General features: G+C 41.3%; 3 protein-coding genes across 8 annotated transcripts in view; 2 read left to right on the plus strand and 1 right to left on the minus strand.

Moving 5' to 3' along the window:
• Positions 1-4,904, plus strand: part of pbx4 (pre-B-cell leukemia transcription factor 4) — a 32,420-nt gene extending 27,516 nt beyond the window's left edge. For all 3 annotated transcript variants that reach the window (XM_080447844.1, XM_080447846.1, XM_080447845.1), the window contains 2 exons: positions 811-897; positions 1,264-4,904. In XM_080447844.1, coding sequence (XP_080303970.1) covers positions 811-854 — 44 coding nt within the window. In that variant the 3' untranslated portion in view covers positions 855-897; positions 1,264-4,904. The remainder of the gene's footprint in view (positions 1-810; positions 898-1,263) is intronic.
• An 828-nt stretch (positions 4,905-5,732) lies between these two features.
• Positions 5,733-9,537, minus strand: lpar2a (lysophosphatidic acid receptor 2a). Its single transcript, XM_080447840.1, has 4 exons — positions 9,262-9,537; positions 7,789-8,541; positions 6,883-7,148; positions 5,733-6,231 (listed from the first exon to the last, which is right to left on the minus strand). The coding sequence occupies exons 2-4, from the start codon at positions 8,537-8,539 to the stop codon at positions 6,106-6,108; spliced, it is 1,143 nt and encodes a 380-aa protein (XP_080303966.1). The 5' UTR covers positions 8,540-8,541; positions 9,262-9,537; the 3' UTR covers positions 5,733-6,105.
• A 2,121-nt stretch (positions 9,538-11,658) lies between these two features.
• Positions 11,659-22,109, plus strand: part of brd4 (bromodomain containing 4) — a 39,608-nt gene continuing 29,157 nt past the window's right edge. For 3 of the 4 annotated variants that reach the window (XM_080447801.1, XM_080447802.1, XM_080447803.1), the window contains exon 1: positions 20,885-21,556. In XM_080447801.1, the coding sequence (XP_080303927.1) occupies positions 21,459-21,556 (98 nt within the window). In that variant the 5' untranslated portion in view covers positions 20,885-21,458. Of the gene's footprint in view, positions 11,724-20,884; positions 21,557-22,109 lie in introns of those variants that run through there. The other variant, XM_080447804.1, reaches the window with a different exon arrangement.

Consider the following 22,109-nt stretch of genomic DNA (forward strand, 5'->3'; position numbering starts at 1 on the left):
ACAGGTATGTGCATAAGGCATATATTTAATAACCTACTGTCAGGCGGTAGTCCAGCCAAGTCTCTCCCTCTCTCCCTCTCTCCCTCTCTCTCCCTCTCTCTCTCTCTCCCCCCTCCCTCTTATCTTGCTCTCTCTCTCATTCTGTTTCTGTTTGAAATGTTTTGGGGTCCCAATGGAAATATTACAGGATATTTCAGTACTAGACGGTAATATTGCAATACTCGCGGCGGGTGGGAGTGGCGGTCAGAAATTAACTGTGATGTCAGAAATGGCATGGTCAGAAATCCAGCGGGGGCAGGATTAAGAAAACAGTCCTGCACAAGGCTCTAGTCTGTGTTTGTGGTACCCTGTGGAAGTACACAGTTTTGTTGTCTCTGAGGGATCCAGTAATCTGCTGTTGTTTTTTTACGGCTCAGCTTTCTCAATGAGAATGATGGTGGGTGGAGAATAATATAATCCTGACCTGTCTTGTGGCCTTCTGGCTTCAAATGCAGTAATTGATTCCATGGGAATAAGAGCAGAACTGGCAAAGTGGAGCATCATGATGTTTAGTGGGTATCCAAACCATGGTGTCAAGCAGCAGCAATGACCCGATGAGTGAAAATAGATGACAGAGTTTGCTAGTGGAGAAACTTTCAAGGGTAATGTAGCTAAGCATTAATGGATGCAGCAGAGGTTTGTGGAAGCTGTCAATTCTCTGCCCAGCCAATGTCTGTGTATTCTGAAAGAAGACTGTATGTGGTGGTGCTTTGTGTTCCAACATAAAGATGTTTAGTGGTAAAATGTCCTGTTTTTTTTCATCTCTGATAGGTTCATACCCTGCACCATGCTACACACCTGACGGGCGGCTATGAGGAGCTGTCAGGTAGCGGCCTCTACACCCCACACCGCCTGGATGTGAGTACTAACTTTTAGAGTGCTCTCTTTCAGAAGTAACTTGATAACAAAGCTCTGAGACGAGCCAAGATGTCTGCCTTTGTGTGCGCTGCACTCCGATGTAGAGCCGCCTGGAAAGTTCCGTCATCAATTGGCTTGAGATAAAACAGCTGTAGTAATGTTACCATAGTTAGCTTGAGATAAAACAGCTGTTGTAGTAGTAGTATTGTTACCATAGTTACAATGTGATTTGACACTTTTGCCCCCACTTTTTTAGCCGGGTCCTTCTACCAGATAGGAAATTAATTAAAGCAATTACTTTGAATAATAAACTGAATGTTTTGACAGCCAACATAAACAAGTGTTTTCCTTTCCTGTTGCTTGCAGGCTAACAACAGCTGGCAGGATGCCACCAACCCCCCGTCAGTCAGTTCTCCTCTTGGTCCTCCTGGCAGCGTCCATTCTGACACCTCTAACTGAGCTGGCACCTCTCCTTAACACTATACCACCACCTCCCCACCATCACCTCCACTGACCACTACCGTCTGTCCCCACCTTCTGCTGACCGACCACCTCCGGAGACTCACCAAGTTGTAATACACATCCTCATATGCACACATCTTACTGGAGTGCAGGATAGGACAACTGGACACTAGCCAGGAGGAATTTGTGCTCCATAACTCTTTGACATGGAAGAGAAGGTTGCCAGAACAGACAGATGTCAAAACAGATAACACCATCTTTGGTTTTAATAAACCTGTTGAATATTACTTGACCTGGCTGTGTAAGACGACCATGATGTCTGTACATTATTTGTGTATATGCACGTCTTGACTCCCCACGATGTATCCACACGACCTGCCCATGTCCTGATTGACCTCTGCTCTCTTCCCTCAGTAGAGGAGCCTAGCCCCTTTGCTCTGGAAAACCATGTGATCGCCTGTACCTCACAAGGCGTTGGCATTTGATTAGAGTCGCCGAGCTCTACCGACATGGATCACTAGGGAGCTCTGCTCACCTTGCTTGTACCAAAGTGCTGCCCAACTAGTTGTCACCACTTGTGTTCCTCCAAGGACAACCACTGGCAACTAAACACAAATGACACCATTGTATCTTCCATCCTTCAATGCTTGATGTAATTGCTTTGGTGGGGCTTCTCTAACGTGAAAACGTTTATCAATAGTTCAGATTTGCACATTACGTGCATGCACCCCAACCAACACGAGCACACTCTCACACACACACACCAACACTCACAAACCTCTCCACTTTTTCAACTCTTTTCCAGGAAAGGAAACATATGAGATCTGTCAAGCACAAACTTTTGCACCTTTATCATGGGTGCCTCTACCTGGTAACTGTAGTTATGGGAGTCACCGCTATAGCCAGTTCTGAATCTGGACCAGACATGACACATTAGGCCTGCGGATGGAGGAAAATGATCCTCTGTGGATGTAACTAACAGCCCTTTTCTTTGCTAACCAATAGAGGGTGTAGTAGATGGCTTGTAGACTTTACTTCTTGCTTTCTTTCAACAAGTTTTATTTGATTGTAGCTTGTTTTCTAATGCTGTTTCACCAAGAATGCACCAGCCACCAAAAAAAGTAGTTCAATAACCGGTTAGGAGAAAGAGAGAGATTCTGGGGGCAGTGGTTATATAACTGAGACAAATGTGACATGACTTTAGAAACGTGACCGTCTTCCATGCATGTAGGATTTTTAGGTGTGATAATATGGTTTTCATTTAATCTTCAAGTTTTTTAGCTTCTCTTTTTATTAACAAAAGAAAGGGTATTATGATATCAGACAGACCAAAAAAAAAAGAGGAATAAATGCATCATGCACTGCAATGATGTGTGTTTCTGCGTGTGCGCGTGTACAGTGTTCCCTGGATGACTCAGTCAAACTGGCTGGTGCACCAATACATTTCACAGGAATGTAGTCGATGGGTGCTTCCACCAACCAATGAGAAAGATGGGGATGGGGGACTCGGACCTCCTCATAACTTGAAACCTGTAAGCTCAACAGGCCCATGGCAACACGCTCCAACCTTCTATAGTACCAAAAATATCATGATCAACAATGTAATTATGACTCTCTGTCTCACTAAAGTAGGTGTGCAGCCACCTTTTCAGTTTGAGGAGAGGAGGGAATTCTATTTGTATCTGTGTCTTTCTGTGTGTGGTGTTGTCATTCCTCAAGTTATTTTCATTTTTGGGGTGGGTGGGGTGCGGGGTACTTTGTGGGACGATGGGTGGATTGAGGACTGTCATATCACACCTGTGATTTGATTGTATTGTGTGCAGTTGAGCACCCATTCCGTGAGAAGGCATGTTCTCTCACTTACCTATATTTGAACCGATTCTGGTCAACCAGAGTATTTTTTTTCCTTTATTTTTTTCTTTGATTTGGCCAATTGGCAAGGGCTCCTCTCTCTGTTACCAAAAAGGCAGCATTGGGTGTATTCAAATCTAAACAGGTGTACAAGACCCGCAGCCGATGTTCTTGGATTTCAACCCTTTGAACTATTTTATACATCAACTATTATGTGAATAACAAAGCATTTTGATAAGATAAAGCCTTATGAAGACTCCCAATGTAAATCCAGACTTTGTTGAAACGATGTTACAGAACAAAACTTTGGTCCATCACATGTATATCCCAGATTTAAGTATTTGTTTGCTGTTACATACATTTCATATGGCTATATCTTACAAATAGTGTTATCACCACACCAAATTATCTTTAGCCCATTTTTCTACCAGTTGTAATGGATGTCACTGTACAGTTTGTGGAATGTTTCAGTATTTGTTCCTCTTTTATAAACCTTTTTGATGTTTTGTTTGGGTGAGATTTGTTTGGCCTTTATTGTCTCGCAGGGGTCACAATTACTCTGTTTTTATCATTCTTTTTGGATATAATTTGGGTCTTTTTGTTACATAACTGGGTTACAATATGGGGTTTACATGTATAAAATGTTTGATGCTGTGGAAAGATCAGTTAGATTTCTCATATGCAACATTTGATTTGTTAATCAGTGGACTGATTATCATACTGATACTTTTCTTTTCAGTTCTTACCTTTCACTTCTGTTAATCTTTCTCCCCGCCTCCAAACATACCTGATAATTAAAATTGTTTATAAATTATTGCTTTTCAGGGGGGGAAGTGCTTAATTTGTTTTGCCATTAAGGCGTTTATGTAGCAGCTGGTCAAATTTCTGGAGCAGCCCACCATTACAGCCTGCCCTGAAGGTATAGATGGCTCTTTGGTTCTGTGTTTGATTAGACTTCACCATGGATTCCAATGCAAATTGAACATGTCATGTCAATCACAATGTAACTGGATAAAATTGGAATGTGTGCCAATACGATTGGCACCATTATATGAGGGGACCATGCACGAAAAGAGCTTTAGTTATTAAACATCCATCACTACCATTCAGATCCAAATTAAGCACTGTAAGTGTTCACTTTGGTCATATTCCTTTCCAACATTAATGCTGTTATAAAGAAAAGGACATAGGTTTTTTGCAGGAATTTATTTTGTACTATACAAATTTTTACAAGTGTCTTCAGCATTGGCCTTTGTCCACTCATGCCTAATTTACGCTCCATCTTACAACAGTGTCGTGCCGAAAATAGCACATCTACAAGCTCAATGCATCATTGCACCTGCAGCATGAGCGGCCATTTTCGTCATGCGACATCGTTGTATGACATGGTATAAGTTGGGCTGTACTTATGAATGACTTCCACAGCACCAAATGTTATTTAACCATTTGATTACTTTTGTTTTATTAGTATATTTGTATCTCCCCTCTTCTTCACTTTCCCTTGTATTTACCCCTCTCTCTACCTCTGTCTTTCCATTTCTCTTGTATATAATCCCCACTGTTTTCAGACTTGTTAGTCTGTATGAACTCCTTTTATACCTCAACTTTAGAATTGTTCTAGAAAGAGTTAAAAGGAAGAATATGACAAATTGTAGTGTTCTTATTAGAAAACTAATAAAAATGATTTAGTGTGATTTTTTTTCAGTATTTGTTTTGTTCTTAGGAGCCTACCTGCATTGGCTGTCCAACCAAAGGCCCTCCTAGAAGTGTGATATTGCAAAACAAAGTGTCAAAGATGCCTTAATGAACAACACGCACGTGGTGGTTTAGCTCAGTTGGTAGCGATGTTGAATTAATTGGTGGGGTTATTTTTGGGATGTGAATGTAAGCCTGTCCATCAGTTTTATCCAATCACTACAATTACAGGTTTGCTTTGTCAAAATATGACTTTGTTCATTTGGAGTACTGATGCATGGCAACTGGAAGGGATGAGGATTTCATAATGGTGTTTGTAGGGTTGACAATACATTAGATTAGCACTGTATAACCTAGATTTAGCCATTAAACCAACTCCATTGCTAAATGATGCGATGCAAAATGACAATCAACTGAAGTTCCTATTGTCAGTACACTGTTGTGCCGTTTTAATTTTTAGCCTATATTACCCAAACTCAACCAAATCTCTGGTCTTTTGGGTCAAAAAGGTCAAAGGTGAGGCCAAATTTGAAAACTGGATTTTCACTAAACCTGCTGGGAGCGATCAAATATTACATGTTTACATTTATTCTTATATTGAAAGCTTATGAAAATTAGTTTACAGACCTATTACATACATCTAAATCAAACCATTCATGCTTGCCGTTTATATAAGCCTTCATACTGCCTTATATCAAGTCTTATAATGCATTATGCATGTTATATTAAGAAATGTAATGCATATATAATGTATTGTAAATATGGGTTTCATAAGTACCAAATATGTCCCCTGAAAGGTATATACATGTCTATATTAGTGTACATGGTTTCTTTTAAAGTACATTTATTCAACAAAACAAATCTCAAAATACTGTGTCTTCCAATAATTTCAGTCCCAAAGAGGCTGTTGAAATTCAAATGTAAAACATTCAAGCAAAACGCAGCATTGCAATAATCCAGTATCCTGAAATGACTGTATTTCACCAAAACAAATATTAATTTCAATTCAGTGCAGTCATGCATGTTTATATTCTCACATTTCAGTTCATTGCAAATACAAGCGTGGCAAATAAGTAGTTTAACCAGCTGTGGTAGTTGCCAGACAGAATCTCATTGAGGTGAAAGAGCAACACTTATGCTACAAAGAGACCTCAATGAAAGCAGACCCTCTTAATCACCACTGGATATCTTTGTCTGAAGTTATTCCTTTTCTGGCTGTAGAAATTTAGAGGTCACCATAGCATAGTCCAACATTTGCTTGTCATTCATTTGCTGTGACATATAGTTGCTGTTGTCCTCCGATTTCTGGACACAACCAATACCTTCCTGTAAAAGTAAACATAGAATTAATTATAGAATCCCAACAGATATTGAAACAGAGTACAAGGTTGGTCACTCACAATTCAAGACTTGTCAAAATATTACACAATCTGTATTACACAAGAGAAGAAGAAGACACATAATAATGTCATGTTCTACTATTTGTTTCCAAGCAAAAGATTGTTCACCTATAGTGTCTACAAATAACACTATCATTCTGAACTTTTAATGTGTGGAGAGATTGGAGTCAGGGGACCAAATTCATGAGTAACAAGATGAAGAAGGAATTGAGGAATGTTCCTGGTTCCTGCTGGCGCCTGGTACCAACATGTTTTTCTTTTGATCCGTTTCACTTTAAAAAAGGAGTAATTCTTTAATAAATGGAGATCCGAGTAATTCACACTCGCCGACAACGAAAAGGAAGAAACTAGATGCAGTGTGTTGAAACAAAACAATGTACATTTTATGCAATGAATAAGCAATATCAACATCACTTCGCTTCCTGTTGACCAAGACCACAAGAACCAATGTTAATGAAAGAGGAGACATTGCCACACGACATGTAAAAAATAAACAAATTTCATGTTGTAACACAAGGTTTATTGTGTAAGTTTGACCTCCCTTGTACCCATCCCTAATGTGATGCACTGCTAGTACCTCTAGCTGCGGTGCATCAAACGGGACAGCAGATGGCCCCCTCTGATTGTCCTCTGAACCTCTCCCACAAAGCCAGCACAGGATACTCTTGAACGTCCTCCGCATCTCCTCATCCCGTAAGGAATAGATGATAGGGTTGACCAAAGAGTTGCATTCCGCTATCACCAAACAGTACTTCTCATATTTGACAGCATTACTGTCTTTACCCAACACCCCATCCAGTAAGAGAACAATAAGGCCGGGAGTCCAGCAGATGATGAAGGCTCCTATACAGATGGGAACAGGAAGATGTGAGTTATTGTTGAGGACGGAAAAACGTTTGCCATCAGTTAGTGAATCATTGACGTCCCAAATGGAATGAAGGTCAATTCCAGCGAATTGTATGTTGATTGCAATGATTAGGCAATTCCAGTTCAAACGTTAATGTTATTCGTCATCTGTTTGTTTCACTGATAATTGGCCTTCGGCTATATGAGTAAACAACCTTGGAAAGGTATGTGGTGTGGGATCATTATTTATGACGGGAATTATGTTGTAAATATGGGTGTAACATAGAAGCATCATAGACTTCATGGCATTTATTAAGCTTCTTCCGTGGAGACATTTTATGACAGATAATGAACCAGACAAGGCAGAACAAACCAAATAGTACAGCTGTAGGTTGAAAAACCTGTTCAAAGTAAGGAAGTGGGACGTAAGCAGCTACCAGTCCGTTGACTTTTGAACACGGGTGTGCTGCTTGCTCAACATTACCTGATGTCACAACAAGAGTGCAAACCAAGCGTGTCACCATTGGTATGTGGCAACAAGCATAACTCTGTGATACGTTAAGAACAACAACATAGACTGGAACTGTTGATACTTACCATCTGCACTGATGTCATTATACAAAAATGTGCTCCTTACCCAGAACCATAGAGATGGTTTTCATCAGATTGACAACCGCCTGGCCACGCCATATCTCTGTAGTGTGCCGAGACCCTTGCTGGCTCTTGTGTCTCACATAGATAAAGATGCGCGTGTACATGGCCACCATGACAAAGAAGGTGAGCAGGTTGAGAATTGCCCAGAAGATAAGGAATCTCCTACTGTAGAGAGGAGCAATGGTGGAGCAGTCCGTGTGATCACACTCACAGTTCCAGAAGATGGAGGGCACCAGTCCCATGGCGATGCCAATGGCCCAGATGCAAATGATAAGAACCAGCACACGCCGCTTGGTCATTCTGCTGTGCAGCTGCATGGTGATGATCGTCTGGTGCCGCTCGACCGCCACAGCCAGCAGATTGGCCACCGAGGATGTAAGGCTGATGTCAATCAGAGCCCCGCGGACAAACCACTGCTGCTTGGTGAGGTTTCTGGTCCAGGGGCCCGTGTTCAGAATCAGATTGGTGTAGGCTATACCTGCAAACAGGTCAGCTGCAGCCATGTTGCCCAGTAGATAGTAGATGGGGTAGTGGAAGCGATGGTTTTTAAAGATGGCAACAATCACCATCAGATTTGCCAGGACCACTATGAGGCAAAGTGTCAGACCCACTACAAGCACCGCTAATTCCCGGGTTGTCCATCCTTCAGGGATTTTCTTATCCACCAGTTTGTAGAAGAAAGTAACATTGTGGCTGTAGTCGCAGACATTCTTCCCACTACTTTCCATAGCCATGACTAGGAAAAGAGAAACACAGAAAAATATAGTGCAACTGTAAATATTGTACACATCAGTTACTGATATTAGATAAGCTCATCTAACAGTAGCCATGAATACAACTCTATATTGGTAAATTATATTGGTATAAGAGTTTACACACAAGGGTTGGGTATCATGAAATAAACTATTTAAAACCTGTTCAGTATAATAAGCGTCAATCAGAAATCTGATTTACTGTCACATGACAGGTTTACAGGTGTAAAGAAGTAAAGAATCCATGGTGCTGTTGTAAATATAAAGGTGTGTAAACAATGATCTAACTCTATATGGTTGGTGAACAAATCTATTACAGTCTAAGTCTATGTATCTACAGTATATACTGTGTAGGCTATACACTGTAAATGGAAAAACTGTAAGGCTAGTGCCTTCACAGTTTTTTCATCATCTACAGACAGTAGCTAAATCCCTGATTCCTAAAGAGATGAAAAGATAGTTTTCACTCCCTTGAGATTGTAATCCGAATTCTTGTTACAACATGTTTCAGAACTCAGTGAATTAGTGTGGTCTACCTCAACTGTCTTGTAAAAATATCATTTCTGTCCACTATTCTGGCCTATCGTAGGAACTGGTCAGCCACACCTGCTGCGGTTCGACCACACACAAAGTAACAGGATGTCCTTTATCATCAACGGATGTTATTTATTCATGTTGTGAAAGAAAAGGTTATTCAAACTTACCACTAATCTAAGAGTAGTCTCCATCCAACGCGACTCATTAAAGAACTCGAAGTTTTACCATACGATAATAAAACATTCATTTGTCCAGTTGCGGTGTCATGTTTTAAAGCAGTCAGGTTCGACCTGCGCGGCTCGGAATCATCCTCACTCAACTCAGCTGCACTTCATTTGGCACCGAGTCTGTCTGATGGGCGGGCTTGGAACTATAGGTACTCTCACTCTATTACACTGTTTCCCAAACAGTGGGTCGGGACCCGTTTGTGGGTCGCGGACATTTGTGTTGTTATTTAAAAATATTTTCAAAAAATGTAATAAAAAATATTCACAGTTTTTCATTCATTAAAACAGATTCTTTTCCAAACATTTTCCAAAATAATTTCATGAAATAAAATAAAACAAAGCTAAGACTAAATTCCACAAATACTTTTAAGAAGAAGCGAAAAATATCTACAAGCTCACAACGTGTTGCTGGTGAGCTTGTAGATCTTCTATTTTCACTAGTAGCCTATGGGTCCCGCCCGGGGAGACAAAATGTCTCTTTTCGGTCTCCAACTAAAAAGTTTGGGAACCACTGCTTAAATCCATAAACTGCAAAATGAACTGGGTTAATCACATTACGATAAGGTCTGGGTCTGCCCACACAGGAGTATTCATTTATGAGCCTGTATGAAAATACAAGTATCATGTAAAGTAGCCAAATGGGGAAGCAGCTTGTATGCCTAAAAAGACTAGACAGCAGGTGAAAGTCACAGCCAGCCCATTGCCCAAGGGTTTTGGTGGCCCTAGAGGTGACTCTCTCCACCAAACAGACTTCCAAGAAAGGTGTGGCCTTGCACACGCACGCACACACATGCTAACAAAAGTTGAAAGATAAGGATTTAGGGGTAGCTGCCTTATTCCAAGGTAAATAATAGCCTTAATTGCCTTATCCCTGGAGGGGAGTACTTTAGGCTTTGCATGCTGGGACACAGACAGTAGCCCAAACATGTTTGTTGTGCTGATAAAACATTAGATAATGACCCCCCCCCTGGCTGTATTTCTATTTATTTTATTTATTACCAATCCCTCTGTTGATCAAAATATGAATGTTCCAATCTGAGAGTTTCTGGGCCGAATTTTTGTATTCCGTTCATAGCATCAAAATTCAAAAATGTAAAATCTTCAATGCCTTAACTTTATAGAACAAAGTGAAAGCTCCACCTTTTCTGGTGAAAATATTGTTGTGTAGATTGTAGAGGTCTCTTTAAATGCAAAAAGAAGAAGAAAAGTTGAGGTAAAGTGTATTTATAAAGCACCTTTCAAAAATGATACAGTCCTTGCGAAGAATACTAACTTTGAATATTATTATTATTATTTTAAGTATATAAGGAACCTAGTTTTGAGGACATGAGAAAGCATGAGAAGGCCTTGGTCAGAAGACCTGAGCAATCTCACAATGTCCTTAGGGGCACAAATAGTTCTGCAAACTAAGTAGCCTAATATGGGGGCCAGCCGAAGAAGTGCTTTATTATGTGATTAAAATAGTTACCCGAGATAGTATGTATAAGCTGACAAAAAGTGCGAAGAAGCTAATAAGGATGAGGGATTCCTCTATGGTGGCATATGGAAAACTAACAGTGATGCATATCATTCTTTGAGTTCCTTGTCAGTTGCAGCACTAATTTTAATTTATCGGTTTCAATAAAAAACAAATAGCCTACTACACACATTATATGTACACTTGTTTGTTTGTACTAATTTGGTTTCACAATCAGTTTCATTTATTTATAATATTTTCTTTCATACTTTACTGTGTTATGTAAGATTTAGATGCTCTGAATTTGTTTTTAAATCAAAAATAGAATCACTTTAACATGTATTTATTTGTGACAGCCAGGTTTTGCTGTCCTCCAGGGGGCGCAACAAGCCATTTGTTTCTCACCCTTTTAATGGGGCATTGGCAATAACTTTCCTCATGTATATTTGCTTCATGTACTACAGTCATTTGTTGTTCATTAAAAACCCCAGAACCGTAGTGACTTTAAGATAACTTTTTTCTTAAATATTTTGTAATCATAGGGCATAGGGCAGGCTATGTATGAGCATCATCATCTCTGTTAACCCTTTCACGGCCCATGGTCACGGCTAACATCGCGTCACCACCAGGCTTTCTGCGGTACCTGAGGAAAGCCTGGTTTGTTTCTGTTCCAAAGTAACCAGGCCGCTCCGGCCTGGGAGCCAGAATACTGTATCCGGTAAATGTGCACTCACACATTAGACGGCACGCGCCATTTCCGTCTCTGCTCTAAGACCCGGACCGGAACAGCAACCTGGACAGCCAATCGATCCCCAGTCTAGTCACGGCTCTCTTTACGTGCTCTACGCTACTCTCTCTGCGCGTGACGTCATTGGCAACGAGAGAGGTGTTCAGGATCCTTGGAAAGAAAGATCCCGCGCGCCCCCTGACAACATATTAAACCAAGGTAAACGTTGTCGTTTCAAAAACTCAATTTTGCCTGTCATGTTGTCTTGAACGAACCTGTGCGACTATCGGTGATAATCCCGGTCTAAAGGAGGTCGCAAACAGTGTATGCGCCACCAAACTGAGACTCCTCATTTTGATGAACGGCGGCCTGCTCCATGCTAGCTAAACTAGCTAGCTTAAATGCTAGTTGGGGCTGTTCTCTCCTACCAAGAAGAGACAACGACAACAACACTACGTTGCATGTGCATATAAACACACATTAGCTTTATCAGCAAATAGTATGTACACGTACAACTTGTCAAACAGACAGACAGAGAGACACAAATGTGTTTTAGTGCTGCCTGCTAGCCTCCTTCTCGTCGACTGTCTTGTAATGTGTGTGTGTTGTGGAGGACGGACGGTGATGATGAAGGCTCGTTTTTAGACTTCTTCGCACGTCTTTTTTTTCCACTACGACAAAAAAGGCGTAACGTTATTTTCACAACACAAAAGTGTGGACACTTTGTGTGTTTCAGTTGAACATAACGTCATTCTTGTTGTCGAGCGAAGCGAAAGGCTCGCGGCGGCGACCGCGACGAACTATTCGATTACGACGCCCGACACACCGTCACAGTGATGATGATGATGGCGCACACTCAGGATGAGACTATTTACTGAGACCAGATGTACGTCAACAACGGCTTGGTTGGTTGTTTCATCTGTCGAAAGAATAGTTTCCCAACTACCCCAGAGTACCCGCAACAATACGTTGTGCTTGTTGGTGTGCTTTATTACATGTTATAACACGATTGCTCTGAAGTTCTTTATTATGACAACCTTCTCCCCCGGCCCTTTAGCATCCATTCCAGGCAGTGTTGCCGTGTCCGCTTATTATAAGCGACTTTGGGCTTGTTTATCTCTAAAGTCGCTTGTAAATATTGCTTGTTGCGTTTTTTTTGGCTTGTTTCTTTAGTGTAGTTGCTTATTTGGGCTTGTTTCCTGATGTTGTTTACACCTGTGGTTCTTCAACATTTTCATGTCACGGACCCCCAACTTAATGTGTATTTGTGTCAGGGACCCCCCCCCCCATTCAAGATTTGTGTTGTTAAGATGTTTCACAAATTTTCTATTGAAAATAGCAAGGGCTCGTGCAAGCCTAGTTGCTTCTTTTGGGCTTGTTTTCATAGACCTGGTTGCTTGTTATTCTCACAGAATCTGGCAACACTGATTCCAGGCAATAACCCGAGCCCCAGTGGCCTGAAGTCAAGTCACATATTGTCTGTTTTTTGATCGATGCCTCCTTGCTACAAAGTGTCAATTTTGCCTGCTTGTAGTTTCACACCGAGTAATGACACATTTTGTCGTAAAGGTGTATGATGTGACTTTGTTGTTGTGTGGCGATGGCGATGTACGTGCGACCAATGCTACTGCTGCTTGTTGTAGACACAAAGCGATGGAGTTGAGCTGACTGCTATTCTCAAACAGATTACGCATAATGTTAGTGTATATGGCCCCACTATCTAACGTTACCTCACTTGCCCTGTTGTTGCGTCTCTCTCTCTCTCTCACACCACTCAGTCTATTTATTCTGGGTGGCTTATTGTTTTGAACCATGTTATTGCTTTCGTTTCGTGTTGTTAGCGTTAGCCACGGTAGTAAGAGAAACAGGTCCAACAGATTTGTTAAGTTTATAATATAATAATAATACATCCAATTTATATAGCGCTTTTCTTGGTACCAAAAGTCGCTTTAAAAGACACAACAAAAAAGAAAACCTTAACTAAGAGAATAATTAGTTAAAAGGCAAAACGAAGCAAAGAAAACATTTCAAATAAGTTTAGTCTACTTTCATGCCTACTTGGATTGGCTAGCTTGAGCTTACCTTTTAACATTAGCCTTTAATCTTTTTCATAATGTTGAAGTCGAACTGCAGAAGTTGACCATTCTGACCACTCTTCCTTAAAGCCCACCTATCCTGTTACCTTCTGACTAAGTGCAATTGAAGGGATGTGATCTGCCACTAGGACACTATGACCTCATCAGTGTTCAGGGCCAACCATTGTTTGCATTTCAGACATAAGAGGCAATTATGAACATAGCAAAGACACATGTACAAAGGGCACCCAATTCGGAAGTAGATCAGACAAGCCCATGTTTCTAAGCTTTTACTATATCATTAACCTAGGGCTATTGATGTGTAGTGTGATAAAGTATATTGTTTAGGTAATAGGCTGCCACGAATTGCCCAAAAGAAACTGAACAAATGTGTAGATGCTTGTTATTATAAGTACATTTATTTGTTCTCTCTCTCTCTCTCTTGGCCCGTCTGTCCTTTGTTGTAAATACTCATCCTGTGCTAGAACATATTTTTCTTGTCCTTGAAAATCTTTGATTGTTCTCTCTGGTTTGGTTGCCATGGTAACTACAGCCTTGGCCTAGTTGTGAATGACCTCTGAAAGAAGATGACTTACTAGATTGGAAATGAAGTTGAACAAACAAAGTCTATTTTATTGTAGAGAATCTAGAGATGGGCAATATAATCTTCGTATAATGATAGACTAGATATTTTCTGACATTTTGGTTGTTGTAATATTGTGAAACCGCCATATCGAAATATTTGGTAAAAAAAAAAACACTTTGATTTTGTCAATATTGACCAGCCCTATATTCAACAACTGCACTAGCGCTTTTGAAAGGCCACTGTGCGATAATATGTATGATCACGTTGAGCGCTGCTACTAAGAGCAGAACATTTTATTAGGTCTAATGAAACCAAAGATGCATGTTTGAGCCGTACCATAATGTATTTAGGGCTGTCCTAAATACCTTTTCACCAATCACAGACCAATCACAGCGTCCAAACACAAAGCTGCATTGGGTAATCTATGCGTGTAAAACAATATTTGGGCTGGATAATCAATGCATGTAAACAAATATACCTATATTTTTAAGCAAATATCTTAATTATACCAACAATGTTCTTGTGAAGCAAGGTGTCCATTTAGCCAAGAGGGACAAACTCCCCCAGACACTAGTCACACTAGTAGTGACTGAGTGACTACCTAATCAGCCACACAACACTAGCCAACAAGTAGCTACCGGCAGATTAACATGGAAACCAATTAAAAGCAAATGCGCTTCTCATCAGCTCTGCGTGCATACAAGGAAATTTTAGCAAGGTTTAACATGAAGAGTATATATACAGTCCCATAGTGTGGGACCATAGAATACATACTGTAGGCATATGAAATACATTATATAGCCTTACATGCACTGTGCGTAACAGTAGTCCACTTACTACCGCATAGGGCATACCCGTTTACGGTTCCTGTTCAGTTCCACATAGCTTTGCTTGAAACGGCAGCAGATTCAAACCACACATACATATGAAGGTGTCGTATGTGTTTCCTGTTTTAAAGCTGCTGCTGCAACAATCAAGGAAAGCTACGGGAAAATGAACCGGAAAGTAAACTCTATGCATGCTGTGGTTGTTCTTAGTAGACTTTCACTGCATACTACAGTAATACACACAAAGCCTATTTATTGACAGTCAGAGTAACAAGTGTACTTCTGACCAAAATCTCCTAATTTGATATACAATTTCAAGGTTTTTTAAATAACAGTAGTGGTTATAGTTAGATAACACCAGTGATATACTGGACTCTTGGTTAGACCTGGTTTATTTGATTATGTGGTCTGATGAGTGCTCATATAAGGGCTGTACTAGTGTAGTGCTGTTTGAATTGGAAGCAAACATTCTGTATGAATGCTTTTTTTTTGTTGGATAACATTTAGTTAGATGTCAGATGTTAGTTTCAGAAATTTGGAGGGCAAGGACTGGTCCAAAATTCAGAGAGGGGGTTTGTCTTTTTTGACTACCATATTTATCACCCGCCCTGCTATTTTCCCATCCCCTATTTATCCACATGCCCGGGTGCACTGAAACACACACACACACACACACACACACACACACACACACACACACACACACACACACACACACACACACACACACACACACACACACACACACACACACACACACACACACACACACACGCACAAAGTTGGCAGATTGCCTGTCCCCTCTCTCCCCTGCTCAGTGTCCCTGTTGGTTTTGGCTGCGCCGGTGTGCAGATGATTAATGGGAGCGCCTTCAGACTTCCTCACTGAGTCTCATCACCGTGTGCACTGCTGCCTCTTCCAGTGACCCCAACCCCCCAGCCTAATGCATACCCCTCACCCACCTCCAATCCCTGACTCCCTGTCTGAAAATGCCCCCTCCCACCCGTCCAGTGACAGGGCCATCGGTTGAACCTCCTCTGAATTGCTGAGGGTTGGAGCTTTGTCACTCTGGCAGCTGCGGCATTGTCTCTGGGAAGGGTGCATATGGCACTGTCCTGGATGACAGTGTCTTGTGTCTGGCTACAGTACACTGGAGCTCTTATTGGTTTCATCAGGGAAATCAGATATGGCACAGAGCTCTCACTGGTCACCACATACAAGAGTATAAACTAAAGAGAAGGCCTCTTTACTCTCCTGATCTCTTGGGGAATATGCATAATGTGGAAATTAAGTAGGCCTTGTGTGCATTCTCAGCTTTGTGTATGTGTGTATTTTGAATTGATTGAGAGTCTTGGCACAAGGTCAGTTTTCAGCTTGCCTTTGGCAGTTTATGTTGACTACCTACAGTAAGTAACCATGTGTGCTAGCTTTGATGAGCTGTGGTTGAGTTGAGACTAAAAGAGGCAATGACTGAAAGGTATTTCATGAGAGATGTTCTCTGATATTATAAGCCAGTGTCTGAAATTGACTTTTTTGGCTCACCTGCCAATGGGAAAAGCATATTCTCTTTACCAGTGAGTCAACATAATAAATTGTCTTTTTGTGTCACATGCATTCTTATTTATTTTGGCTTATTCCATGTAAATCTTGCCACATAACTATTTAATTAAGCGGGCAGGAGACCGGCAGCAAGTGAAATTTTATCAGAGAGCTGTGATGTCGAGTAGCTGGTGTCCTGTATGGCAGTTGTCCCCAATCACCAGGCCACGGGCTGTTAAAATTCCGCTACCCATTCTGCAGCCCATTTGCCACTGGTCTGCGATGCGGGTCCACGCGGATAGAATTGTTGTTTTTTTTGTCACGTGCCGTCTCACATGTGACCTTGAAGTGGCAGAGCAATTCAAAAACAGTATGTTTCAGGTGTGGTCAAGTTTAGCATCCTGAAACTGACAACATTGTCATTTATCATATTGGTTCATCAATGGCTGAACCATTCAAAAACATTACAAAGCAATTGGGCAGTATGACAACATTAAATATCCCCATTATGCAAGTCTATATTGTGGGTTACAAATATATTAATTTTGAATCAGTTATTTTAATCAGATATTCTGGTCATGACTACTCCACCCCCTTATGTGGTTTGATTCAGGTGCCACAGTTAATCAAATTAATCGATTATATTGATTAGAAAAAATAATAAATGCTATTGATTTTAAAATTGATCAATTGTAATGAAATCAATTTTCAAAAATACCCCAAATAGCAGCTCTAGATAGATGGATAGACCTTTATTGATCCCACAGGGGCAATATTTTTGATTGGCTGAACTGTCTGTCGACCATTCCTCTTTCTCCACTGGACTAAATACTGCGAGGGGGGTGGGCTCTTCCCCGTCAGACCGACAGGCAGCTTTCCCCATAGGACTGACTCCACAAGGAGTGACTGATATGTACTGTATCTTTGTATGCACTGCAGTCAGTGCAGTGGATGAAAGGACCGGAATTTCGTTCACATGTCTGTTCAGAACGGGAAGGGAGGGCTGAACGAACCTACACTGCATCTCTGAATGCAGTCAGCAAACGAAAGGACTGGGTTCTTTAATGTTCACCGAAACGAACTTACCTATCATTACTGAACAGGAATACAGGATCATGACTAAACAATTTGAGGTGGTCTTGCCAGTCAGTACTGTTCCCGTGTGCAAGCAAGTGAGCGACCACGACTGTGAATGTAGTCTGATCCCAGTCTGCTATTCAACTGCATGCAGGAACACACACAAAACAACACATTTGTGTAATAACTGAAACTTAAAACCACCATAGGCTTCTCATAAAAACGGCTGAATTAACGTATTCAACTTCCTTTGAACACTGTTTTTCAGAGATGTAGCGAATTTCATTCTTATGATTTATCTAATAATCAAATAATTTGATCAGATCACTGACAATGTCGTCAGATGGAGGAGGGAAGTCCTCTCTGTAAACTGTGTCGTTTGGGCCATTCATCAATCGAAGATAAACATGTTTACATTATTGAACTGCAACACACATTTTCCTCTATGGTGCAAGTGCCTGTAGTTGTTTAGATCCCATAGCCTGACAGGACATTCGGGTGAACATGTTGTGCTGACTGATTCAATCAGGACATGAACTGCCAGTTCAGTGAGTGACATCGCAACGCAGGCGTAAATAGTACTGAACGAACTGGTGAACAAATCAATAGAAGGAAACTTTTTAGTGAACTGTACTGAATGATTTGGCACACTGAAAAGAACAATAATTTGTCCCATAACTAATCGTTACAGTGCCAACGGTGTTATTGGTACAATTATCGTACCCTACAATGTCACTGAGGAATAGAAAAAAAACACAGATGTTACAGTACAGCCTCTATGCATGCATCTACTAACTCACATTAACACGTTGTGAGCTTGTAGATCAACACTATTTTATGACAATGTATAAAATATGGCTGAAGTGGTTAATCAGACTAATTGATTAGAATTATTATTTATTTGCATTGATTTGTTGATATATAAAATTGAAAAACAAGATTATCCCAAAAAGTCCTCCTTGATTATTCAATAAAAAAAGTAATCAATTGAATCATTGCTAAGTATATAATCAATAGTTGCAGCCCTAGATTTGATAGGGAGTAGGTGAACAGGAGGTTTGATTGTGAGTAGCTGAACCAGTTAGGTTAGATCTATTTTTTTCTAGTGCAGCGGGCTTAAGAGAGCATTACAGGACAAGCTGGGAGAAAGCATGTGGAGTACATTTTCAACACATCTGTTCTTTGAGATTGCAAGAAGTGTGACTCTGCCTGGTAAATGCCCTTATACTCAGATTACTCACAGACTTCACCTCTAGAGCTAGGTAGAAGCTGGAGTTACCCTTTTGAAGTCATGTATTACTAGGTATTTGTCTGTTCCCTCAATGCTTTTGTGTCGTTTTCGAATCCAACCACTTTCAACCTGGCATCTGTATTTTGGGCATGTCATAGTGTTAAAAAAAGAAAGAAAAACATTTAGGGGGAAAAATCAAGAAAATAAATTAAACTCCTTAGTCCTTATATTGACTGTCGTGATCAATTGTATGTTGAAAAAAAAAACTAGAAAATGTGTGATTTTCCTTAGCCCTGTATAGCCTACTGTATTGCATTGTATGATGAGTAGCGAAAATAACCGATCCACAAGTTCTGCGTTGTGATGTTTTGTAGATCTTCTGTATTTGCAATTTCTTACAGCTTTGCCATTAAAAATGACACGCCCAAAATAGGGACACCAAGTTGAAAGTGGTTAAGACATTTGCTTTGCTTTGGAGTCTCCTGCACCCTGTGAAGTGTTGGCACGTATCATCATGTTTATTGCAGGCTACTCTGCCTGACATAGGCACAATGGGTGGTCTCGCAGTCTTTTTTTCACCCTCTTTTTCTCTCATTTCTCACTCGCCACTCTTGTCCCCTTTATGTCTGCATTCTTGTCCCTGCTGTCAACCTTCACAATGTCCTGCTCTCTGTTCTCCAACACTTCAGAGATGGGACTTTCTTTCTGAGACTTTACATGGCCAGCGTTTCAGGTTTATGTACGGATACGCACGCTAATTAGTGTAATGAGTAATTATGACATGAATTAGTGTTGTTTATGTAGACAGATGGTGGGATTATTTATGGTAAACGGGGAAGGTAAATTACTTTCTTAACCACATGACCCCTAGCATCGCTAGTAGGCGAACATTCAGTGAAAATAGCAGAACCACAATTTTCGCCCTGGTATAGACCACTGGGGGCTCCAGTCAACAAAGTAAATGGTTTTAAGTGGTTATGGGGAATGATGTACTCAAAATACTGTACATGCAACAATCTTGCATGATATTAATAGTGGTCACAAGTGTTTTACAACAGTAAATGGGATAGTTACAGCTTTCCTGAAAGATGTGAGCGATGATGTCCACCTAAAATGGACACGGTAATGATATCATGACTATGGTCCAGTGTTGTTTTGTACCACGGACCAAATGTTTTTAATTTTGATCGATTATTTTTTATACTGTGGGATGGGGGTGATTGATTGATTGAATACTATATTAGCAGTTTGCAACCAAAAAAAGGGTTCAATACAAGGTCTTCTAAGAGGATTATACCCAAGAAAGTGCTATGGCTTGTTTCCATTGGGGTGGTTGATGTAAGCACTAAGCACTCACACCTTGCCTGAGTAATACTAATTGGACTCAGAGCTAGGTGTGACTACACATCTGTTTATTCTGTTGTCCATTGAGTTATCAAATCGATGCACACAGGATAAATCCGTCATCCCCACAAACGTTAAGAGAGGGACAGCCATTTTCACGCCAGATTGGGTACCTGCCTTTTATCTATTTTATTTTATTTAGTTTTCCTTGTGGCTATCTATTACTATATTTCACCAAAGGCATGGCTAGCAGTGTATGGTCACATGGTTATAAACACAACCTTTTGACCCGAAACCTTGGCTGTCATCTGTCCTGCAATTGGCAGTTTCATCGGCCTTCTGGTGTCTAGCGCATATGACAGTGTGTGTGTATCATAGAGTACAGAAGTATTGTGTATATTAGGTGTCCAGCCACAACATGTAATGTGTGGGAGTGAGGAGGAGTGCAGATAAGGGAACACTTGGTGGAGGCCAGATCAGTCTGAGAGATGGGTGAGTGAATGGGGGGTGGGGCAGGGTGAAATGGAGGGAAGGTGTAGGAGTGAGAGAGCGAGAGAGGGAGTGCGCAAGGGACCTCCAGGCTATTGATGGGGAAAGACGGGAGGGGTGGAGAGAGGGAGAGAGAGAGAGCGAGCGTAACAGAGCAAGAGGGAGGGGTGTGTGAGTGTGGGCTGAGGCTCCGGTGAATAAGGAAGGAAGCAGCAGAGCCATTTTTACTGTTGAGCAACTGCATGCTGCTCTCTCTCTGTCTGAGCTCAAGAGAGAGAGAGAGAGAGAGAACTGGAGTAAGAAAGTGATCCACCTGGATCTCACCGGAGCCCTCTGCCCTATCCCTCCCCCCGCTCTCTTAATGGAGCCGGTGTCCGTTTGAGTGGGGGAGGCCCAGGGAGGAGACAGACACACAATGGAGCGAAGAGCCTGTGGCAACTGGGCTGTTGTACTGCCGAGAGGGGGAGGGGGTAGAGAGGAGAGCGGTGCTCACAGCTAACAGCCTGCCGGCTACCGGCCTCCACAGCCTCCCCTCGTTCCGCCTGGATCCACTCTGTTCCCAGGCTCCTTTCTGGGGCCTTTCCTTGTAACAAACCACCTTGAAACTAGGTTCAGACTGGGCTAAGGATTACAAAACGTGTCCCACTGGATTTTCTTTCTTTTCTTTTTTGAAGATACACACTGGAGTCCTCAGTCCTGGGAGTAGCAAGATAGAAGGAATACCAAACTTCTCTTTTATTCATTTGATCCTTTTTAGTTTCGGTTTCTGTTCAGTGAAGTTCATAAATGGATTACAAGATGCATGCCAAGTCAAATGATTTGCTGGATTTTCAGAAACTGGATGCGCTCCTGGAAAAAATTGCACACTCGGTCTCTGTGAAAAGGTAATTCTTGTTTTGTGTTTTTCAGTAGAATGTCCTCACAACTGAAATATAGAGGCTGAGAACATTGACAGTGTAAAAGTAATACAGTGAGGCATATGGTGAAGGCTAAATTCAAGACAGACTTTAGTCGTTCTTTGGGACCAACACGTTACTGGTATTGTTAGTTTTAAATACCCCAGTAGCATAATGATTTAACTTGGAAGCAAGTGTTCAGTGTTAGGACTGCATTGTTAGTCAGGATACTACCAGAAGCCACGAACAAGCAACCTCCCGGTGAGAGAGGAGGGTGTGTGGGAAGGGGGAAGGGGGGGTTCTCGGAGGAAGAAGGGGGTTGTGTGTGTGTATGAGAGAGAGAGAGATGTATTGTGGCAGTAGCCTCTAGGGTTTGAAACATCTCCTGATTCCTGGCAGGGCTTGGCTTGCTTACTAAGAAGCTGGAAGGAAAATATAAAAAAAGCGGGTTCACTATGGCTGTTTCCTGTTACAATGTGACTGAGTCATGCCTAGTCTCTGTGTCAGGGCATGTTGTCATCCACTGACTCACAGTTGATGT

Source organism: Gymnoscopelus braueri (genome assembly GCF_963280865.1).
Source record: "Gymnoscopelus braueri genome assembly, chromosome: 13".
In the NCBI taxonomy this organism is placed as follows: Eukaryota; Metazoa; Chordata; class Actinopteri; order Myctophiformes; family Myctophidae; genus Gymnoscopelus; species Gymnoscopelus braueri.